Raw genomic sequence first — 18686 nt, forward strand, 5'->3', positions numbered from 1 at the left:
TTGCTTCTGCATGCCTAGTGGGGTTCGTCAGGATCAGGGCCATAGCCAGAAAAAAAAGTTGGGGTGTGTGTGTGATTTTTTTCAGCGAATCATGAACAGTAGTTCCATAACACAAAATAATTTAAATAGTATGGTTTATTCTATATTTTATACAGACTTAATTAAACCAATTTTCTGATCTCCTTCATTGGGGGTTTCAAATCCGTCCCATGCCTTAGTCTTTGCACGCTAGTTATGGGTGGGCCAAGTTGGCTGCTTCCTCAATATCAGCTATTGTTGTAAGTAATGACTGAATAAATTGTCAAAATTTGCTAGTAATAGTGCTTGCAGTTCTAGACAGACTTGTTTAATTTTTGCTTTTCATAGACTTAGCAGGGGTATTTGATTAACCAGTTAAAATTCATGAGTAAACTAGTTTTTTTTAAGCTGAATTGGGGGGGAGGGGGGTTGAACCCCTGACCCCCCCCCCCTTCCCGGCTACAGTCCTGAACAGGATACTCCTTAGGGTCCTGTGCATCTCAAAGGAGCTTGCAACAAAACAGGTCAAGATTCAGTATCAGAGTTTTAGATGTGTAACCAGGAGTTGTACATCTGTAAATTATCCATATTTATGATCCCTATATCATCACAATAATGCTATTGTCATAACTGCAACTCCCCACCCCCCGCAGTAAATCTAGTTTACCTGACATCAGCCATGCTAAGAGAAGAGGTTCATTCTGCTGGTGATATGGCCAAGTGGACTACCTACTCCAAGATTATATTAGTGAAAGGAAAAGTTATTATAGGACAGGCCAAACTAGAAAGACCTGGGAGGCAAAATGGAAGGGTCTCATTTCCAGAATAAAGGGGAAAGATAGAGATAAGGAATTAAATAAGACTATCCTCATGACTGAACAATTACAATAAGCATATCCCCAAAAGTTTTAAACTGTTACCAGGGGGAGGGGAGGGGAGAGGGGGGAAAATGATGTAAAATGGGATACAGGATGATGAAGAAAAAATGAATACTTTTGAGAACTTTAGACAGATGGTTATATATAAGGTGGTACCTAGGGGGAAATGATTAAACGCTCGAACATACTGAGGTATAAATATTCAAAAAAAAAATATGGGCAAGTGGATATTTTCACCCTCTCTCACCAGCAAGTGATTCTGTGGTAAGGACTTGGTAGAGGGATCTTGATTCTGATTGTTGCAGCTTCATTCTCTGGATGGAGGGATGTGTGTGAAAAAGGCATTCATTCTCATCCCAGTCACCATTACAATGGACCTCCTTCTCTTGGTACAACCAATGGGAGGGAAGTCGGAACAGCCATTACATACAATGTATGTAAATAGCTCCCATAGAATTCTACAATCAAGAATGACAACTAGCGGTCTGTTCAGTGATTGTGATGTCACAATGCTGCTCGCATGTACACTCACTATAAAGTAGGCCCACATGTTATACAAGGCATCTATCCCAGCACCTTTCCTGTATAACAATTTTCACATTATCTGTAAATCTTTCATATGTGAGATGAACACGAGCTTCCAGCTGAGGGATAACATAGAATTGCTTTGGAGGACTTTGAAAATATACAGAGAACTGTTCTCTGGTTTTTCTGCAAAGGCAGTCCTGATTAACATTGACCATAGAGTTCCTCTGGAAGTCTAATGAGGCATATTTTAGGTCCTCCCGAATGATTCCATGGTATTCAAAACTCTTCACATATAAATGAAGCTGCATGCAGTGAGCTTGCATAAGTGGCCTACTGTATATGCAATCAATAAAAGCCTTCCCAGACCCATCTTTTCAGCAGTTCAATGCCCTGTCACACGTCCCTTTCTGTGTTGTTTGAAAGTGGTAGCTAGCACAGACATATCCAATCCTTTTCCTGCAGGTGCTGGTTTTGGGGATAGCGTCAGAAGATGTAGCTATGCATAGCTTATCTCCCAATACAGGATCTTGGCCATTATCACAAGACAATGGATGCCTTCTAAGAGCTGGGTAGTTTCTCAGATTTATGGGGTGGAATTAGGCATTCTTCCAGATATAAGAATGCAAGGTCCAGCAGCCATGCCAGGTGAATGGAATGTTATTCAGTATCCAATTATGGGAAAGAGATGCATTGTACAACAAGAATTATGTGGCAATAAAATATGAGAGGTACAACTCATGACATTTCCATTCACATTTCTAATGCATGCAACAGGAACATGGAAACTTTGATCCTCCTGATAGTTTAGACTTTAATGCCCCACAACCCCAGGTCAGCAGTCAACAGTGAAGGATTGTGAGAGTCATCCAAAAGGTTTCCCAGCACTGGTTTACAAGATATGCACACTATCCCATGTGAGGAAATTTATGGGTCAAATCCTGTTGGCTCACTGCGCCAACACTTGCACTTGTCACAAGATTGTGTGGGTGAGAAAAGAAAGAGAGCAGCTTATGGTGCCAATGCCTTGATTTATTCCTTTTGTGGTCACAGCACCCATGGCTGGTTCACTCCTTGCCAGCATACATCCACTTATGTGATGACCAAACAGCTTTCTCTCCTATGACTGGAAACTCCACTCAAGAGTATCTTTCTCTAAGGTAAGGGATCTTATGCCCTTTAGAGAAGTCTGCTTTACAGCAAGAAAGACTCTACTTTTGTTACTGATGTAAAATCACTGTACAAATAACAGTTTTTTGTTCATTATATATTGCTCAATGCTGCACCATATAAGTTGGTTATACGTTTAATATTGCATTATATAAAAACCATTTGCCTTTGTGATTTATGTACTACGACTTGTACTGGATTTGTGTTTGTTGTGATAGTAGGAATCCATTGTCTTTTGTGTTCTCTCCTATCTTGCCATCAGAGAACTGTAGTAACATGGTATAAATAGGATTTGGATAAGATCATATGAACATCCATTTGCTTCCAGACACTGGTAGACTGTGGGTCAAACATCAATTTGAAACCTGGGTGCTGGGTTCCTCCCATCTCTTGGCAATGGAAAAAGCATTCTCAGTATCATATCTGACAGAAATGTGGGGGCATAGGAAAGTGGAAGCCACAAAAGCTTTGCATCCCATCCAACTCCATACCGTGTCCTTGGATACTTTGCGGTCAAGGCATGCTCCATACATCGCGTGACCTTTGAAAGATCAGCATCGCAAAGCCTGTTCATCAATAATCTTTGCATCCTTAAATCTGCTAGAAAAAAACCAGACAACATAGTGAAACTTTGGGTTTTAAAAGTCAAAATTAAAGGATACAAAAATTTGACCCTTAAATAAAAATACAAACCACTTTCATTATACTTTCCCCCATCATATCTATTTTATTTGCTGTTTGCTAATCTCAACACTTCCATAATTTATTGAACAACCACCAGGCTATTATAAAACACAGGCAAAGATCTTTCTTGGGGATCTTCCATAGTGGGAAATTCAAACTGGCTATTCAGAATTGCAACCAGAATTATCATTTTACAACTACAACTTAGTCTAGAACATGCCTAGAAATGAAACTAGAGCCCTACAGCTGCACAGCTGTGTTCATGGCTTAATATATAATATTTCTAGAAAAGAAGACGCAGGGATTTGAACTGGGTAAACGAAAGGCAGGGATTTGTTACAAACTAATTCCACAAAACCACAGGTTTCATGTGCATCTGAGTATTACACTAAATTCTTTTAAAACTGGGTGCACGGCTTGGGGTGTGTCTCTATGTTTCAGTGCAGAATTGGTCCAAACATTGCTACTTAGCACTTACATTTAATGAAGTATTTCTCCCCATATGAATCTCTGACTTCTGGAGTCAGTTGGTTCCACAGCCTAAACAATTCTCTCTCAATGGATTCTAAATGAGTTACTCCAGTCTTAAAGAATCCTGGCTCGATAATGCTCACCTGTACTCCAAAATGATACATGTCTCTCCTAGGAGGAAAACACAAAATGATTATCCCATAGGATAATTTTTCTCAATTCAAGCACTAATACAAAAACGTTCAAGTTATCATTAAGAGGAAAGTCTAGAAATGACGGCTTTCTCCCAGAACATGGCTCCTCATCAAATGAATTAAAACCAATGTATGGAAAGGAAAATGTACAGTTGAGAAGTGGATGAAGGGGAAAAACACTAACTGCATATTTGGGATTTATTGTGTATTGCATTTACAGTAGAATGTATGTTATTTTTTGGATTATATTTTGCTCACTCATAGAGCTCAAGTGGCTAGGGATCACTCACAGAGTTCAAGTAGGTCTGTAGTTTTGCCCCTAGTCATGACAAAGTGAGGAAGAGCTTGTCAGTCTTCTAGGAAATTGTTCTGTTTTACATTCAATGTATATATGTGCCTATGCCTCACCTGCCAACTTAATACAATCCCGTGAATTTCAATGGGTTTTTTAAGGCAACGAATTCTCAGATGTGGTTTTGCAAGTTCCTTTCTCTGAAATTTAACCTATAGTTGTACCTGGTATTCTTTGGTGGTCACCCATCCAAATACTTACCAAGGCTGATCTTGCTTCCAAGATCAGGTGGGATTGGATGCTTTGGGCATTTATGCCCTTTTAACTGTCAATAACTTTCTCTGAATGTTCAACTGAAATCTAAGATCCTCTAACATAAGCCCATCAAATCAAGTCCTATTGTTAGTTCCAACTAGAGCAGACTTATACTGTTAGTAGAGAGGTTGATTCATCATTCAATAACTGACTTGGTGGATCTACTCTTGTTGGAATTAATTGATAGGTTTCCGGCTCCAGATCAAAAAAAATCTACAGATAAATAATGGAGAATAAAGTGGAACTATTATAACCTTTTACAGTGATAAAGTGTATGGTTCTGGTTTGCTGCAGAAAGCAGGGAAGGTATGTAACCTGCTTAGCCTCCCGTGGAAGGGGTTTCTACAGTCTGGGCGAAGCCACTGAGAAGGTTGCCTCTCATGCCTTTACTAAATGTACCTGCAATATGGTGAGACAGAAAGAAAGCCTTTCTCTGAATATTTCAAAGCCTAGGCAGGCTCATATGGGGAAATATAGGCCAAGGTACTCTATGAATATTGGTGGAGCATTTTTCTCCCAGGTTTTCTCTCCCATCCCACATGTACTGGAGGAGGTCTAAGAGGTGACATTTCCCCCCAAAGCTGCAAAACTAGAGCCAGACTGTTCCCAGCATCCCTCCCCTCCTAGACACAGATTGGCCAAGGGGAGGAACAAGAGCCATCGGCTGGGGTTGCATGTAGAAGTGTCACTCTGCAAGGAGGAACTGGATTCCAAAAAAGGTCATATGGGAGATGATACTAGTCTGTGCTATCAACTCTTTCAGATAGTCTGTGTCAAAGTTATATAAGGCACTCTGAAGGCACCTGGAAACAAACTAATGGCCAATCAATTTCTGTTTTCCTCACAACCCACTTCTGTTCTAGTGATGCCACTGCACTGGGCTTCAGTTTGTGTTTGATCAGGTGTCAAACAGTTTTCCCTGTTTGACGCCTGATGCTCTGGCTTCTGTCTCACTTGTTTAACCACCATCATCTACCAAATTAACAATTCCCTTGCAAGAGTTCAGTTAAAAAAGCAGATATAGTGAATTAAAACCTCACTCCTCTTTCACAAACTCCTACACTTTCAAGAAGACACAACCTATGCAGGACATTCCCTAGAAAATAGTTAAAGTGCTCATGACTTTGACTTGTTTGTCCTGTATCTCTAAGAATTCAAATTCAAAAACTACAGAACAGTTTACTATTACAACATATCACAATTTAGCATCCTCTATACTAAGTTGGGGGTGAATGGATCATAATCATTTAACCCCATTTGTCATGCTGATCAGGGAGTATAGGATATATAGTCCCAGCATACCTGTAGGATAATTAGTTGAGATCTAGTGTATCATATAAACAGTTGTACTTAGAAATGACATTTGATTGTGTTTTAATCAAAATTATACTATAGATCATCATAGCATGAGTTGCTAGATGTTTAAAGGTTTGACCACAAAGGCCTTAAACTCAAAATCTGTTATCCTCAAATCTACAGGGACTCACCGCAGACTATCAGAGAATGCCTCCACTCCGCACTTTGACACACAATAGCCACCGCCGATGCATGCCAATCGACCCAAAACACTTGACACATTAACTATTCTTCCTCTAGATTTTTTCAGAAGTGGAAGGAGCTTCAAGGTGACCCCAATAAGACCTATTAGATTGACATCCAAAGTGGTGTGGAAATCTTCCAGCTGCATCCAGTCAGTGGGGGCCATGGGCATGGATCTCCCAGCATTATTGACTAAACCATACAGTCCTGCAGATAATTTTAGAAAGGATAATTTTGTCAGCATGTAAACTGAAGGAATGAGTAATGTCAGGTCGGAAACCTGTCCCAGAATATAGATTCAATTATTTTAACAAGAAGAATTTTGTATAGAATGTGGAAACAGTGCATATTTTATCTAATTCAGTTAATGTAATAAATCTAAATTTTAAGATATATAGAGCTTGGAAATAAAAAATACTCTTTTCAAATAGAATTTCCCAGACTGATATCCAGTAGAAGACAATAGGGAAGAAGGTGACTAAATTACAGAATTGACTCAAACAAGGAAGTCGTTGTTTTGTTGAAGGCTTTCATGGCCGGAATCACTGGGTTGTTGTAGGTTTTTTCTGGCTATATGTCCATGTTCTAGAGGCATTCTCTCCTGATGTTTCGCCTGCATCTATGGCAAGCATCCTCAGAGGTAGTGAGGGAAGTCATCACTCTGAATTTGCAAGACATGAGAAGGGCAGTTGATGACAGGAGACCTTGGAAGTTTCTCATCCATTGAATCACCATAAGCTGAAGCTGACGATGACAAATAACAACAAACTCCAGCCCTTGGATTTTCCTTTCCCCTATGGTTATTGGTTACAGAAACTGGATATCCTTGACAACTGAGTACCAATAAACCCACAGCTACCTTCTGTCCACCCCAGCCCCATGAACAAGGACATTGAAGCTATTGCCTTACTATCTTGAGTCTTGTTTCCATTTATGCATTAAAACAAGAACAGAGTATCTTGTTCAAAAAATTAAGTCCAGACAATACTGCAGTCCAGACATTATTCCCATGGTTTTCCAGGCTACACTAGCCCAGAAAACTGCGGGAATACCAACCCTCTCACCAAAAGCCTCCCAAAACAAAGTTAAAAAACAAAACAAAACAGACATACAAGACAAACAGGTCCACTATTACCAAAGTAGAACAATGCCAAGCATATATTTCACAGCTTGTACAAGATACAATAAGCAAAAAGCTACAGTAAACATAAGTATGTTGTGTTCACAATATTTATTATAGTCTTTTGAAGAAGTAATGATCTCAATTATGAAGAGTTCTTCAGAAGTTCTTCTGTTGTTTTTTTTTACTCTGTTTTGGGGGGTTCTGGGGGGGGGTTATGATGTCCCGGTGTTCTCCCAGGCATTCACAGAAGAACATTTGGACACTCACCCCTGAAAGCACAAACTTTCTGGTGTGTGTGTAGATGGGCCCCCAGGAAGATCCGTGTTTTTTAAACACAGATGTTCCTGGGATAATGGCCTGTCTGGAAACGCCCACAGTCAAAAGCAGTACGAGGTCATCCACAGCAGTCAGCCAAAATAAGGGTGAGACGCAAGAGTAGTTCAAAGTTATTTCCAAAATGTTCAAAGGCAAGTAATCTTCAGAGGCAAGTAATCAAAGCTACAAGCCCAAAATTTAATTCACATAATAAAGTCAAGATCCATCCAAGTCAAGGTTCACCAGCAGAGATTCAGACTGTAGTAATTTCATTGAAGTTGCTTCCAGCACCTAGCTGATCCAGTCTCTAGCTACTTATGCTACTTTCTCAAGTGATCCCACCTGTTGGCCCTCCTCTCAGCCAACTGACTGTATCTCCTAATTGTATGGCATCAGTTCTTAATTGCAGCCTAGCTGGAAAACTTACCACATCATCATATAGAGACTTGGAAGCATCCTATCACATGATGTAAGGCTACTTCAAGCGCGGTTCCATAGAGAAAGCATTCTGGCAGCATGCTAGGACACTTCCCAGAGAACAAGGGAGGCTTCCCATGTTCTCATTGGGAGGAATGGGGGGAAACCAGGTGATGATGCTGGATTTTGGGAGACTACTGAGGCATCACTGCTTCACAGGACACTACACATAGGAATGCCCATTTTCCCCACATCACCATATCAGCTCAATATCTGGTTTGATAAAAGTAGTTGCAATTCTCAGTGAGTTTTCTAGTTGCTCATCAGATATTTTGGTTCTAATTTTACTCTTTGTGTGCTTCAACCATGGAAATAGTTGCTCACAAATGTAGGTGCTGCCAAAAACTGATGCCATGAATAAGGTGTTATTGTGAAGTGGGGGATATCTGTCTAGTTAATTTTAACAGTTTTTCATTTCTTCTGGTTGAACAAATATAATGAGAGTTACAGATATTTGTGAATGCAAAGTACTTTGATTATTCTATTCCAATCTATGAGGTTTGTGCTTAGGAGCCCACAATCGAGTTCCAAAAACAATTGCAAAATATATGATATGTCATAATACTTTAGGTACGTTTAAGATTTTGTGTTGGACTGCATTCATAGCTGATCTGGACAAGACTGATTCAAATGTACTCAAATGTACACTGCATGACCCCTGTATCCACAGTACCAAAATTTCACTTACCCACGTATGAAAAAAATGCATGCTCTCATTTTCTAGTTCCTCTAGTGTTATTCTATCACATGGTTCTGTTGGAAGTTGACCATAGAGTCACAATAGGAGCAGGGGGCTCTGTAGGCATTTTCTAGGTCCTGCAACACAATTCTATGGTGTGTTTCTGCCAGAAATTTCAATAGGTTTTGATATTATCCATGGTTTTCAATTACCACAGTACATTCAGGAGAGTATCCTTCACAGATATGAGTTGTACTATACTGTGTTGAGTTGCTTTGTGGAGAGAAAAAGTGGGGTATAAATAAACATATTATTATTATTATTATTATTTGTTTAAGGAAAACATTGATTGTTTATTCAGGAGGAGGGAAAAAGTCAACTATCTTTTTCAGAGATTGATCATTTACTTTTTCTGTCCAGAACTCTCAGAATCTCCAAGCTAGCATGGTCTTTAGGTTCTGGGAATTGTTGTCGACAAAAGTCATATTTCTAAGCTGATCTTTAAATTTTTAAACTTATGCTATGTAGTTATTGAAAAATATGGGAAATTGCCCTGAAAATGAAATGAATGTAACTTCTGTGGAAAGCTAAGGAACTCAATCTGCCCCAAGACGGACAGTGGGAGCTGCATCAAATCTTTGCTTGTAAATGTACTTGGGAGAAATGCAGGTTTACAGGAAGAAAAAGCATATAATAAATTTACTTGGCTTATTTTGTTTATGTCTTATTTGACACCTGTTCACAACTGCCACTTTCCATTATCTGCAGCTTCAGTATCAATTAAAGCAAACAAGAAAATGTGGCATTCCCAATTACAGTCACTCCCAGTTAGGAAAATATGCAACTTGATGACATCACAATTTGGTTTGGGACAGCAGAAAATTAATTGGGATTGCTCTTGCCAAACTGAAATAATTGGGAGGACTGAATGAGTAGCATTTGTATGCCTAAAGGGTTTTCCAGGCTACTCCATGGAGTACCAGGAGCACAAGTGCTCTCTGAATAATAATAATAATAATAATAATAATAATAATAATAATTATTATTATTTATAACCCGCCACCATCTCCCCGATGGGGACTCAGAGCTTACATGGGGCCAAGCCCAGACAACATATTACAGCAATAAAATCAAAACATAAACAACAAACAAAAACATCATCATCAAAGTACATTAATAATAATAAGAAAAGGAAAAAGAGAAAAAAAGTAGTCTTAAAATAACATTCTAATAAACACAATCATGAGAACGATAACAATGGGCGAGCCACATGTACAGGATAAAACAATTTAAAAACTGTGATGAGATAAAATAGTAGAGCGCCCTTCCACTGCCCGAACCTCACTTCTTCAGAAACAAGTAACCCTTCAACTAGGGATGTGGATGGGTCAGCCATACAAATATTTTTGTGATCAAATATGATGGTTTCATCCCATTTCACCTTAAAGTAGAAATATTAACATTTCACCACCTTGCTATTTCTTCATCTGAAGGTGCTTCCTCACTGTTTCGCAAGTGTTTAACTATGGTGTCCTATGGTCCTAAAATATGATTAGCTTGTCTTTGGAAAGCAAGACAGTGTTATAGAAATGGGAGTGTTGGTAGGTTCCTGAGTGACAAAGATATGTGATGACACCTAGGTAGAAGATGGCCCCCATATTTGCAGATGATATATTCCTGAAAGTAACATGGAAATAGGAAAAGTGTATAACAGCAAACCCTACTGAAATGAACAACTTCCGCTAGAAGTTACCATAGATTCACACTGGGGAACCTGGGAAATTCCTAGAGGGGTATCCTCTTTAGAAATATCATTGGTCCTTTAGGATGACTCTATAGTAACTTCTGGCAGAAACTACATTATCACTTTACAAACCTGGAAAATTCTTAGTGGGGACATATTTTGTCAGATGTAGAGGTGTGACCACAGGTACCAGTCCTGTAGGTTTGGTGATCATGTTGCATCTTCCAGTACTTCATAGTTGAATAACCATGTGCAGCCAAGCAACAACAGACCGTGATCAAAATGGGAAAAGTTCTTGCCAAACTTTTATAATGAGGCAATGAGGCATGAAAAAAAAACAACAAAAATAAAGCTTGGCAAAGCTACAACACACAAGCTTGGCGAGGCTACTGCCATTTGCTTTTTCTTGAGCCTATATAGAAGGGAAAGATCCTTTTCCTTCTACTAAGTAAATTGATTTTAGATTACTTTTGCACTTTGAACTCAATTTGCAGCAATTGAAATCAGCTGAGGACAAAAGGGTAAGGAGGGAGGAGAAGAGAGAAGCAGAGACATTTTGAAAGTCTCTGAAAAGTGGGATGATTGTGGATGAAGAAGTACAGTTTTTGCCAAATTGGGAAAGTTGAAGTGTATGCACTTACCTATATCCCCAGTTTCCTCTCTCACAAACTTCACTGCCTCATCAATACTGGAAGGGTCAGTCAGATTGAGTATTACTGTTTTCAAGGACTGAGAGGTGTTGGCCATCAGCTCCCGACATCCCTTCTCTGAGAGACAAGCAGCAATGATGTGGAACCCATTACTATCAAGGTGTTTAGCCAAAGCACAGCCAAAGCCACTGTCACATCCAGTTATGAAGACATACTTCCCACTCAGGTTTTTTTCTTTCAGTCTGTCTCTGATGAGCCAGCAAATCATGACGGATAGCACCAGAATGCCTGCCCAATCTCTATCTGAAAGCAAAGGCAGTCAACAAAAGAAAGACAGCAGTAGCTGTTACTGACACAAACCATAAACCAATCCTGGTCTTCAGAAGAGGCAATTGTTCTCTATTTCAGCTTCACTAGATCCTCTTTTAAATTCAAAAAATTGGCATCTAGAGTTTCTGGCACACAACCAATGATATTCATGCTTTGCCTGAGCTCTCTTAGAGTTTATTTTCAATAGCGCTTTATTGTTTTCAAGATCCATCTACTTTGCCTTGGTTACTTCCTCCAGTCTCAAAAACCCTTCAGCATGGAAAGAGAAATGTATTCATGTTAGGAGGCCATTACGCTATGGGAAACATTATTATTCAGGACAATGAGGCTGAAGGGAGAGGGAAGAGGGAAAGCAGGGGATGGTAAGCAATAGGGCAGAAAGAAGGGGAAAGCACAGTTTTCAAGTGCTGTTGAAGATCAAATTCTACGTGTTTTTACTACACATAGCACTCTTTTGCTGTGGAAATTCATGACTTTGAACAAACAGCAAACTTGGAGCTCTTGTGGTGAGTGACAATTTTTTTTATTCCCTTTGCCTGTTGGTGGTGACATCTGTTGTTTTGTTTTCTGCCCTTTTCCCCATCTGATAGGGACGGGGACAGGGCACCAATGTGCCTTTTCTCCTTCCCTCCTTGTGATGGGCGATTGCTGGCAAAATGGAGCAACAGGGAGGAACTGTTAGTAGTAGTGGTAGTGGGGGTTCCCATAAACAAGATCCCATTTCATTTTGAAATCCATGAATCCATGAATTCACTCATGTCTGGAGGTTCTGAGGGGGTGTAACAAGGAAGTGAACTACTTCCTTTTTTAAAGGGTCACAATTTTACTATGCCATTGTGCATAATGGGATTTGAGCATCCACAAATATTGGTAGCCATGAGAAGTCCTGAAACCAAACTCCAGAAGATACTGAGGGCTCATTGGAGATGGAAAGGGCAAAGATGATGGGAAAGCATTTACTTCTTCACCCCAAATTTCACAAGATATGTGGGATCAGGCCCATAGCGAGGGGGGGGGTTAGGGGTTCAACCCCCCCCCCGAAATGTTTCAGATTTTTTTTAAAAAAACCTGGTTTACTCATGAATTTTAACTGGTTAACCAAATCCCCATGCTAAGTCTATGAGATGCAAAAAAATCAAGAATCCCTCCAGAACTGAAAGCACTATCTCAAGCAAATATTAGCAATTTATTCACACTGTCATTACTTGCAGCAATAGCCGATGTAGTTCTGGTACAGCTGTACCAGGAGCTCCAACTTTATTTGCTTTGTATTAAATGTTTGCTTGCAGTCCTAGGTTTCAGGGACTCTGCAGATAGGTGGCTTCTTTGGTTGCAGTCATAGGGCAAGTCACCTGTCCATCATTGTTAAGTTTTCGTCCCACCCCTTGCTCAGGGCAATTGGGAAGGGAAGGGAGCCATTTTTAGTTAATCTCAGCAAGGTAAGCTTATGTATAGGATGTGTGCAAGCTTCCCCTGTACAAAAGCTTCAACCCTTAAGACCTTCCGGGGAAGAAAGGTCTTAAGAGTCTCCAAAGAATTTCCAGGAAAACAGCCCTAAAGACCAAAGAACTCCAGCTGGAGAACATCTACTGCCTTGCTGGTAGGTCCACTTGGCGTTCGAGATGCAGTTCGACCCGGTAGCGGAGCCCACATCAGTAAGGGTTAGATTACAGTCAGCCTGGGAGAAGTTAAAACAGGGATTTTCCTTTAAAGAAGAAGTTATTGAAGACAGTTGCCTGTCCTTCGTGGGCAAGATTAGGAATTCACCAGTTGCCCAAAAGCTTGGAATCATTTGCTTAACTTTACTGAAGACAAGAGAAGTTTCTGTTTGATTGTTCATTAATAAAATACTTTGTTGTACTTCTCAAGTCATCTAAAGACTGTTTGTGGTGGAAACCTCAGAGAACTTCTCTTTAGGCCCCCTGGCTTCCTGCTGGGCAAAGGTTGCACATCCTGTTCTAAAGACAATTATTTACAGGCCCAGCGTGCAACAGAACAGTAGTGAAGCAACCAAGTTGGGGGGGGGGGGGAAGACGTTGAATGCTGTCATTAAGGAGGCCAGACTTGGTGGAGGTGGTTGACAAGGGCGGAGCTGCAGGCTATTGAAGGCTGCTCTGCCCCCTGCTGTGCTCTTTGCTTCAGCGTGAGCTAGGAGGCAGGTTTCAACACCCCCCCCTGCGAAATTTTCAAACCCCCCCCCCCTGAAAATTTCAACCCCTCACGAAATTTTTTTCTGGCTACGGCCCTGTGTGGGATCACACCTTCAAAGAAATAAACTTTATCCCTCTCCCCAGCAACAGTTAACCATGTATTTTGGACATGTAGCAATTAATACAGCCTGGAAAGACCTTCTGCATGGCTACTAGTATGACAGCAACTAGGTAGTACCCCCAGTATCAGAAAAAGCAAAGTTGTGAATACCAGTTGGTAGGCGGAGACATGCCGCAGTAATCCTGTACTGCTTGTCAGCTTCCTGGGGGCAATTGGTTAGCCATTGTGGCAGCACAAACATGGACTAGTCCAGCCTCGGGCCCATTATTTTAGTTGGTACAGAAATGATTTGACTATATATCAAATCGGTAAAACCAGAATCATAGCAGAAGAGCTGAAGGTTCTCCTTAACGAAAATATATAGCTCTTGACTACCTCTTCTTCTAGATCTGTTGTTGTCACAGTTGTTTTGTTGTTTTAAAAGAGGAAGTGATACAGCCAAACTTCCTTAGAGAGTTTCATTGCATGGAGCAGATTGTAAATATTACATTGCACACCATTATATCTTGCTGATTTGTCATGAGACTTTAAAATAGGGAACAGAGACAATTGCATTACGGCCTTTAATTGCAGGGATAGTAAAAAATAAATCCCTTATCTTAAAATATTTATTTATTTATTTACAGTATTTATATACTGCTTTTCTCACCCTTAGGGGGACTCAAAATAGATAGCTGTAGACAGTAAAACAGCTCGCAAAAGTGAAAGACAAAACTTTAGATGTGGAGGAACAGTAGGCATTGCCAATGCATGTACTGTGTCATAAATGTATTTATTTATTTTTAAGAACTTTTAGAACTTTTAAATCCCATTCTTCTCTACCTCCGTGCAGGGACTCAGAATGGCTAACAACAGCAAAAATTCAATGCTACACAATAAATAACATTTTAAAAAACAACATACATAATAAATAATTTATAAAATACATATAAAAGACAGTTCGCTGAGTTAAAAACATCATCCAACTCAATCCAAACATTGTGGTCCAATAAATCTTAGTCTTTTAAAATTCAAAGCCAGTTCATACATTTGTTTCAAGAGATTTCTAAAAGGCATCTGTATATTTACCACACAGAAGCATAACCTTTAAAATGATCTCTCTGACTTAACCAATTACCCAAAGAAGTTATCAAGTTGTAGAGGAGCAGGTGATTCCCTTGAAATGTTATCAGCATCCATTATAGCAGAGTTGAAGTGAGCAACTCTAGATCTCTTGGTGATCTTTTAATTGCTTAATTCCAAATCCATTAAAAAACAACAACAAGAATATCCTGCTGCCTAGGGGAAAGTGCAGATTACAATCAAAATAAAAATAGGCAAGATTTTAAATCAGCCCTACCCATCTTGCACAATGCCAAGCTATGCATAGCACACCAGTGTCCACCCAAGGCATTTGGCTGCCTAAGGTAGAGGAGCAAAAGGTATTTCTCCCTTAAATAATAGCTGAAGCCAGCTAAATCATGTTGGCACCTGAGGTGGATAGTCCCACAAGTATGTCTCTCATATCATCGGCAGTAAAACTATTTTGTGATGAATTAAAAATGAACAGTTTGTTATCTTTTCATGATGTCAAAAATCATCTTCCCAAAGCAGCCATGCTTCACTATCCCTTATAGCAGGACTGGCCCTGTTGTACACTCACAACAACCATTTATTATGGTTTGCTGAAAACTTTTCATCATACCATTCCTTTTATTTGTGCAGGCTGTAATATTATCAAGCTCCTTGTGGACGCCCATCTGTTTATTTCTTTAGCTCACTTTTGGAAATCACTGTGATACTGTGACAATCAATTTACATTGTATTTTTCAAAGGTATTCATGATTCCAGGTGTTTCTCCCCCCTGATGCTTGTACTTACACTTTACAAAGGTGTCTGTCCAGCTCATTGTAAGATCGATGGGTTTATTCTGTTTTCAGAATAGATGCTAGCTGGAATTTCATTTCTTGGGGCTTCTTAGTAGCATTGTCTGTAGCGTTCTGCTTCTTCAGCAACCGCAGTATAGCAATTACACTGGCATTTGCTGGCAGTGCACAGGTATAGCACATCTTAGTGCTGATGATCCTAGCTAACCTCTTTAGTGAGGATTAGTCTGGTTTCTACTTTGAATGCTGGTCTCTCCTAAATCTGTTGCCAATGGGAGCATAGGCATCTCAAGTTAGAATAAGCTCTAAAAATTTGGGTCTTACATTCAGAACTTTCTCCCTGCATCCCCCATCCGTGCCCTCCCTCCTGTCATCTGTGGAAATACTTGAAAACATTCAACTTGGTCCCCACATTGGGATTGTTCCATACACAGGGTTCCTAAGGGCTGTTGGTCACTTCCTAGTTGGTCTTGAGTCCTGATATCCTTTGGACTAAAACTGCCACAAACCCTGACCATTGGTATCAAGCTTCTGAGACTCAAAGTCCAAAGGTTTGGTGGAGAAGAAAGTTCCTTACCCTTGGTGTGTTACTGATTGGGAAAAAAAATCAGCAAGACACATTTATAGCACAGAAATAATTTCAAATCATTTCAAATTTCGAATTCGGGGAGAGCGTGAATGAGCTCCCTCTGTCAGCTCCAGCTCCCCATGCGGGGACATGAGATAAGCCTCCCACAAGGATGGTAAAACGTCAAAACATCCGGGCATTTTGGGGGAAAAAAAATCAAATTCTGAAATAAATCTTTTCATGTCAGATTTAACATTTCCCTCTCCTGCAGGCTGAACACCGTATTTGTAAAACCCATTACAATACTTCAGGTATGAGAGCTTTGTAATTTATTTATTTATTTATTTATTTATCATGTCAGGGGCAACCAGACCATTGTATTACATTTCTAACAGAACAAAACAAACAATCAGACAGACAAAACACAAAGTTTGCAAGCTTGGTAGTTGATTAAATGTCCTTTGACCAGTATCTGGCCACTTGGAGTGCCAGATACTGGTCTTGCCGCAAGGAGGTCCTCCCTTGTGCATGTAGCAGAGCTCAGGTTGCATTGCAGCAGGTGGTCTGCAGTTTGCTCTTCTCCACACTTGCATGTCATGGATTCCACTTTGTAGCCCCATTTCTTAAGGTTGGCTCTGCATCTCGTGGTGTCGAGCGCAGCCTGTTCAGCGCCTTCCAAGTCACTCAGTCTTCTGTGTGCCCAGGAGGGAGTCTCTCATTTGGTATCAGCCATTGGTTGAGGTTCTGGGTTTGGGCCTGCCACTTTTGGACTCTCGCTTGCTGAGGTGTTCCAGCGAGTGTTTCTGTAGAGCTTAGAAAACTATTTCTTGATTTAAGTCACTGACGTGCTGGCTGATTCTGTAGAGCTTAGAAAACTATTTCTTAATTTAAGTCACTGACGTGCTGGCTGATACCCAAACAAGGGATGAGCTGGAGATGTCACTCCAGCTTTGTAATAAAACTTAATATTTGTTTTACTATTTATCTCTTCACCTGCATTTAGTCATAACCCTTATGATAATTTTGCAAGAAAGCCAATGTTGCTATCCAAGGATGTGTTAAAAAGTTTTTAAAAAACACAACAAAAATATAATAAATAAAACCACAAGAAAACTGCTGTAACAAGAGCATATTACTTTTCAAGCAAGGTAATGAGTGCACCGCCTCCACCCAAACTACACCCTTAAAACTATAAATGCTGCAGTTGCTTGTAAATGAGGTCAAACTAGGCATGTAAAATTAGAAAAGATCCTTCCTCTAGTGGTGAATGATGTCTGTTTATCACAACATGTTGTTTTACTCACCTGCATATATTGCATATAGTGTGCCTTATTTTGTGATTGTATTTAGAAGGATTATTGAGGCACACAACTCTGAGGAAAATTACTTTGGTGTTCTCTTTGAGTAGCAGGCCTGAGCTCACTTAGTTAATGGCAGAGGCAGGCACTGGACCAGGGATTTTTTAATTTGTAAAAGTAATATTCTTGTGCATTTAATATTCAATATGCATGTGATTGATTATGATCAGATTCTTGCTTGCAAATATATCCTTTTATTATAACATGGGAGTAAATCATGCATAAAAAATTTGCATCAGTCATAAAATAAGGAAGTCAAAGATGCTTACAGGTTTATACAATGGAAAGTAATTATAAAATATAAGCCTTGCCTGCAGTCACATTTAGTCCAGGGTAAGGTTTGAGTATGCGCTCCTATTGCTCTTTGTTGAGAGTCAAAAGGCTGTCCTGCTAAAAATGTCTGCTTTTTATTGGCATGGGAGCTATAATTAATAAATGATATAATTAATATAAAATTAATATTAATACAATTAATATAAAAATATTAATATAATTAATATTAAATTAATATTCTTGCCCATTTAATATTCAGTATGCATGTGATTGTGATCAAATCCTTGCTTGCAATATACAGTGTTCCCTCGTTATTTTGTGGTTCACTTTTCGCGGATTTGCTGTTTTGCGGGTTTTTGCCTCCTGGCAACGATGGAGTGTGGAAGGGAGTTTCAACTCCTCCCTCGGGAGAAAGGCAGCCAATCATAAAAAAGAGAGAGAGAGGAGATACAAAGCAGTATGTAAATCACGGACTTATAGTCCCTTCCTTATAGCTAGCAAAAGAAAAAGGTGCAAGGAGCCTTTAAATCTTTCCTCTCTCTCCCTCACCTTCAGAATGCTATATATATAGGGTCCCTACTTTGCAGATTTTCACTTTTTGCGGGTGGTCCTGGAACATAACACCTGCAGTAAGTGAGGGAACACTATATTTTTTATTATAACACTTGAATAAATCATGTATACAAATTTTGCATCAGTCATACAATAAGGAAGTCAAAGATGTTCACAAGTTCATACAATGGAGAGTAGTTATGAAATATAAGCCTTGCCTGCAGTCACATTTAGTCCAGGGTAAGTTCTGAGTATGCACTCCTATTGTTCTTTGTTGAGAGTCAAAGGGCAGTCCTGCTAAAAATGTCACCTGTTTTTACTGGCATGGGAGCAATAACATCCTATGAAAGAATGTTATGCCTGAGATTGCAGTATGGTTTCCTCTAGGTTGAAAC

At 39.7% G+C, this 18686-nt stretch overlaps 2 protein-coding genes across 5 annotated transcripts in view; one reads left to right on the forward strand and one right to left on the reverse strand.

Annotated features, from left to right (window-relative positions):
* Positions 1 to 1061: 1061 nt before the first annotated feature.
* LOC132776681 (retinol dehydrogenase 5-like) lies at positions 1062 to 15717 on the reverse strand. 4 transcript variants are annotated; one of them, XM_060778607.2, is made up of 5 exons: positions 15536 to 15717; positions 11066 to 11373; positions 6035 to 6293; positions 3754 to 3917; positions 1062 to 3191 (listed from the first exon to the last, which is right to left on the reverse strand). In XM_060778607.2, the coding sequence occupies exons 2-5, from the start codon at positions 11340 to 11342 to the stop codon at positions 2938 to 2940; spliced, it is 954 nt and encodes a 317-aa protein (XP_060634590.2). In that variant the 5' UTR covers positions 11343 to 11373; positions 15536 to 15717; the 3' UTR covers positions 1062 to 2937. The 4 variants fall into 4 exon arrangements, with proteins under 4 accessions (XP_060634590.2, XP_060634581.2, XP_060634572.2 ...); XM_060778598.2 differs by having other exon boundaries at positions 1062 to 3188; positions 11066 to 11377; XM_060778589.2 differs by having other exon boundaries at positions 11066 to 11377.
* ABCB11 (ATP binding cassette subfamily B member 11) overlaps positions 11648 to 18686 on the forward strand; it is a 118923-nt gene continuing 111884 nt past the window's right edge. Inside the window, exon 1 of the mRNA XM_067471774.1 lies at positions 11648 to 11910. The gene's annotated coding sequence lies outside the window, so the exon portion shown is untranslated. The remainder of the gene's footprint in view (positions 11911 to 18686) is intronic.

Source organism: Anolis sagrei, chromosome 1 (genome assembly GCF_037176765.1).
Source record: "Anolis sagrei isolate rAnoSag1 chromosome 1, rAnoSag1.mat, whole genome shotgun sequence".
Lineage (NCBI taxonomy): Eukaryota > Metazoa > Chordata > Lepidosauria > Squamata > Dactyloidae > Anolis > Anolis sagrei.

Coding starts and splice junctions, on each gene's coding strand:
- LOC132776681 (XM_060778589.2), bottom strand. CDS start 15,563: ATGAGCTGGACAGACACCTTTGTAAAGT. Junction 11,378..15,535: donor GACAGACACCTTTGTAAAGT/GTAAGTACAAGC, acceptor CTTTGCTTTCAG/ATAGAGATTGGGCAGGCATT. Junction 6,294..11,065: donor AGAGGAAACTGGGGATATAG/GTAAGTGCATAC, acceptor AATTATCTGCAG/GACTGTATGGTTTAGTCAAT.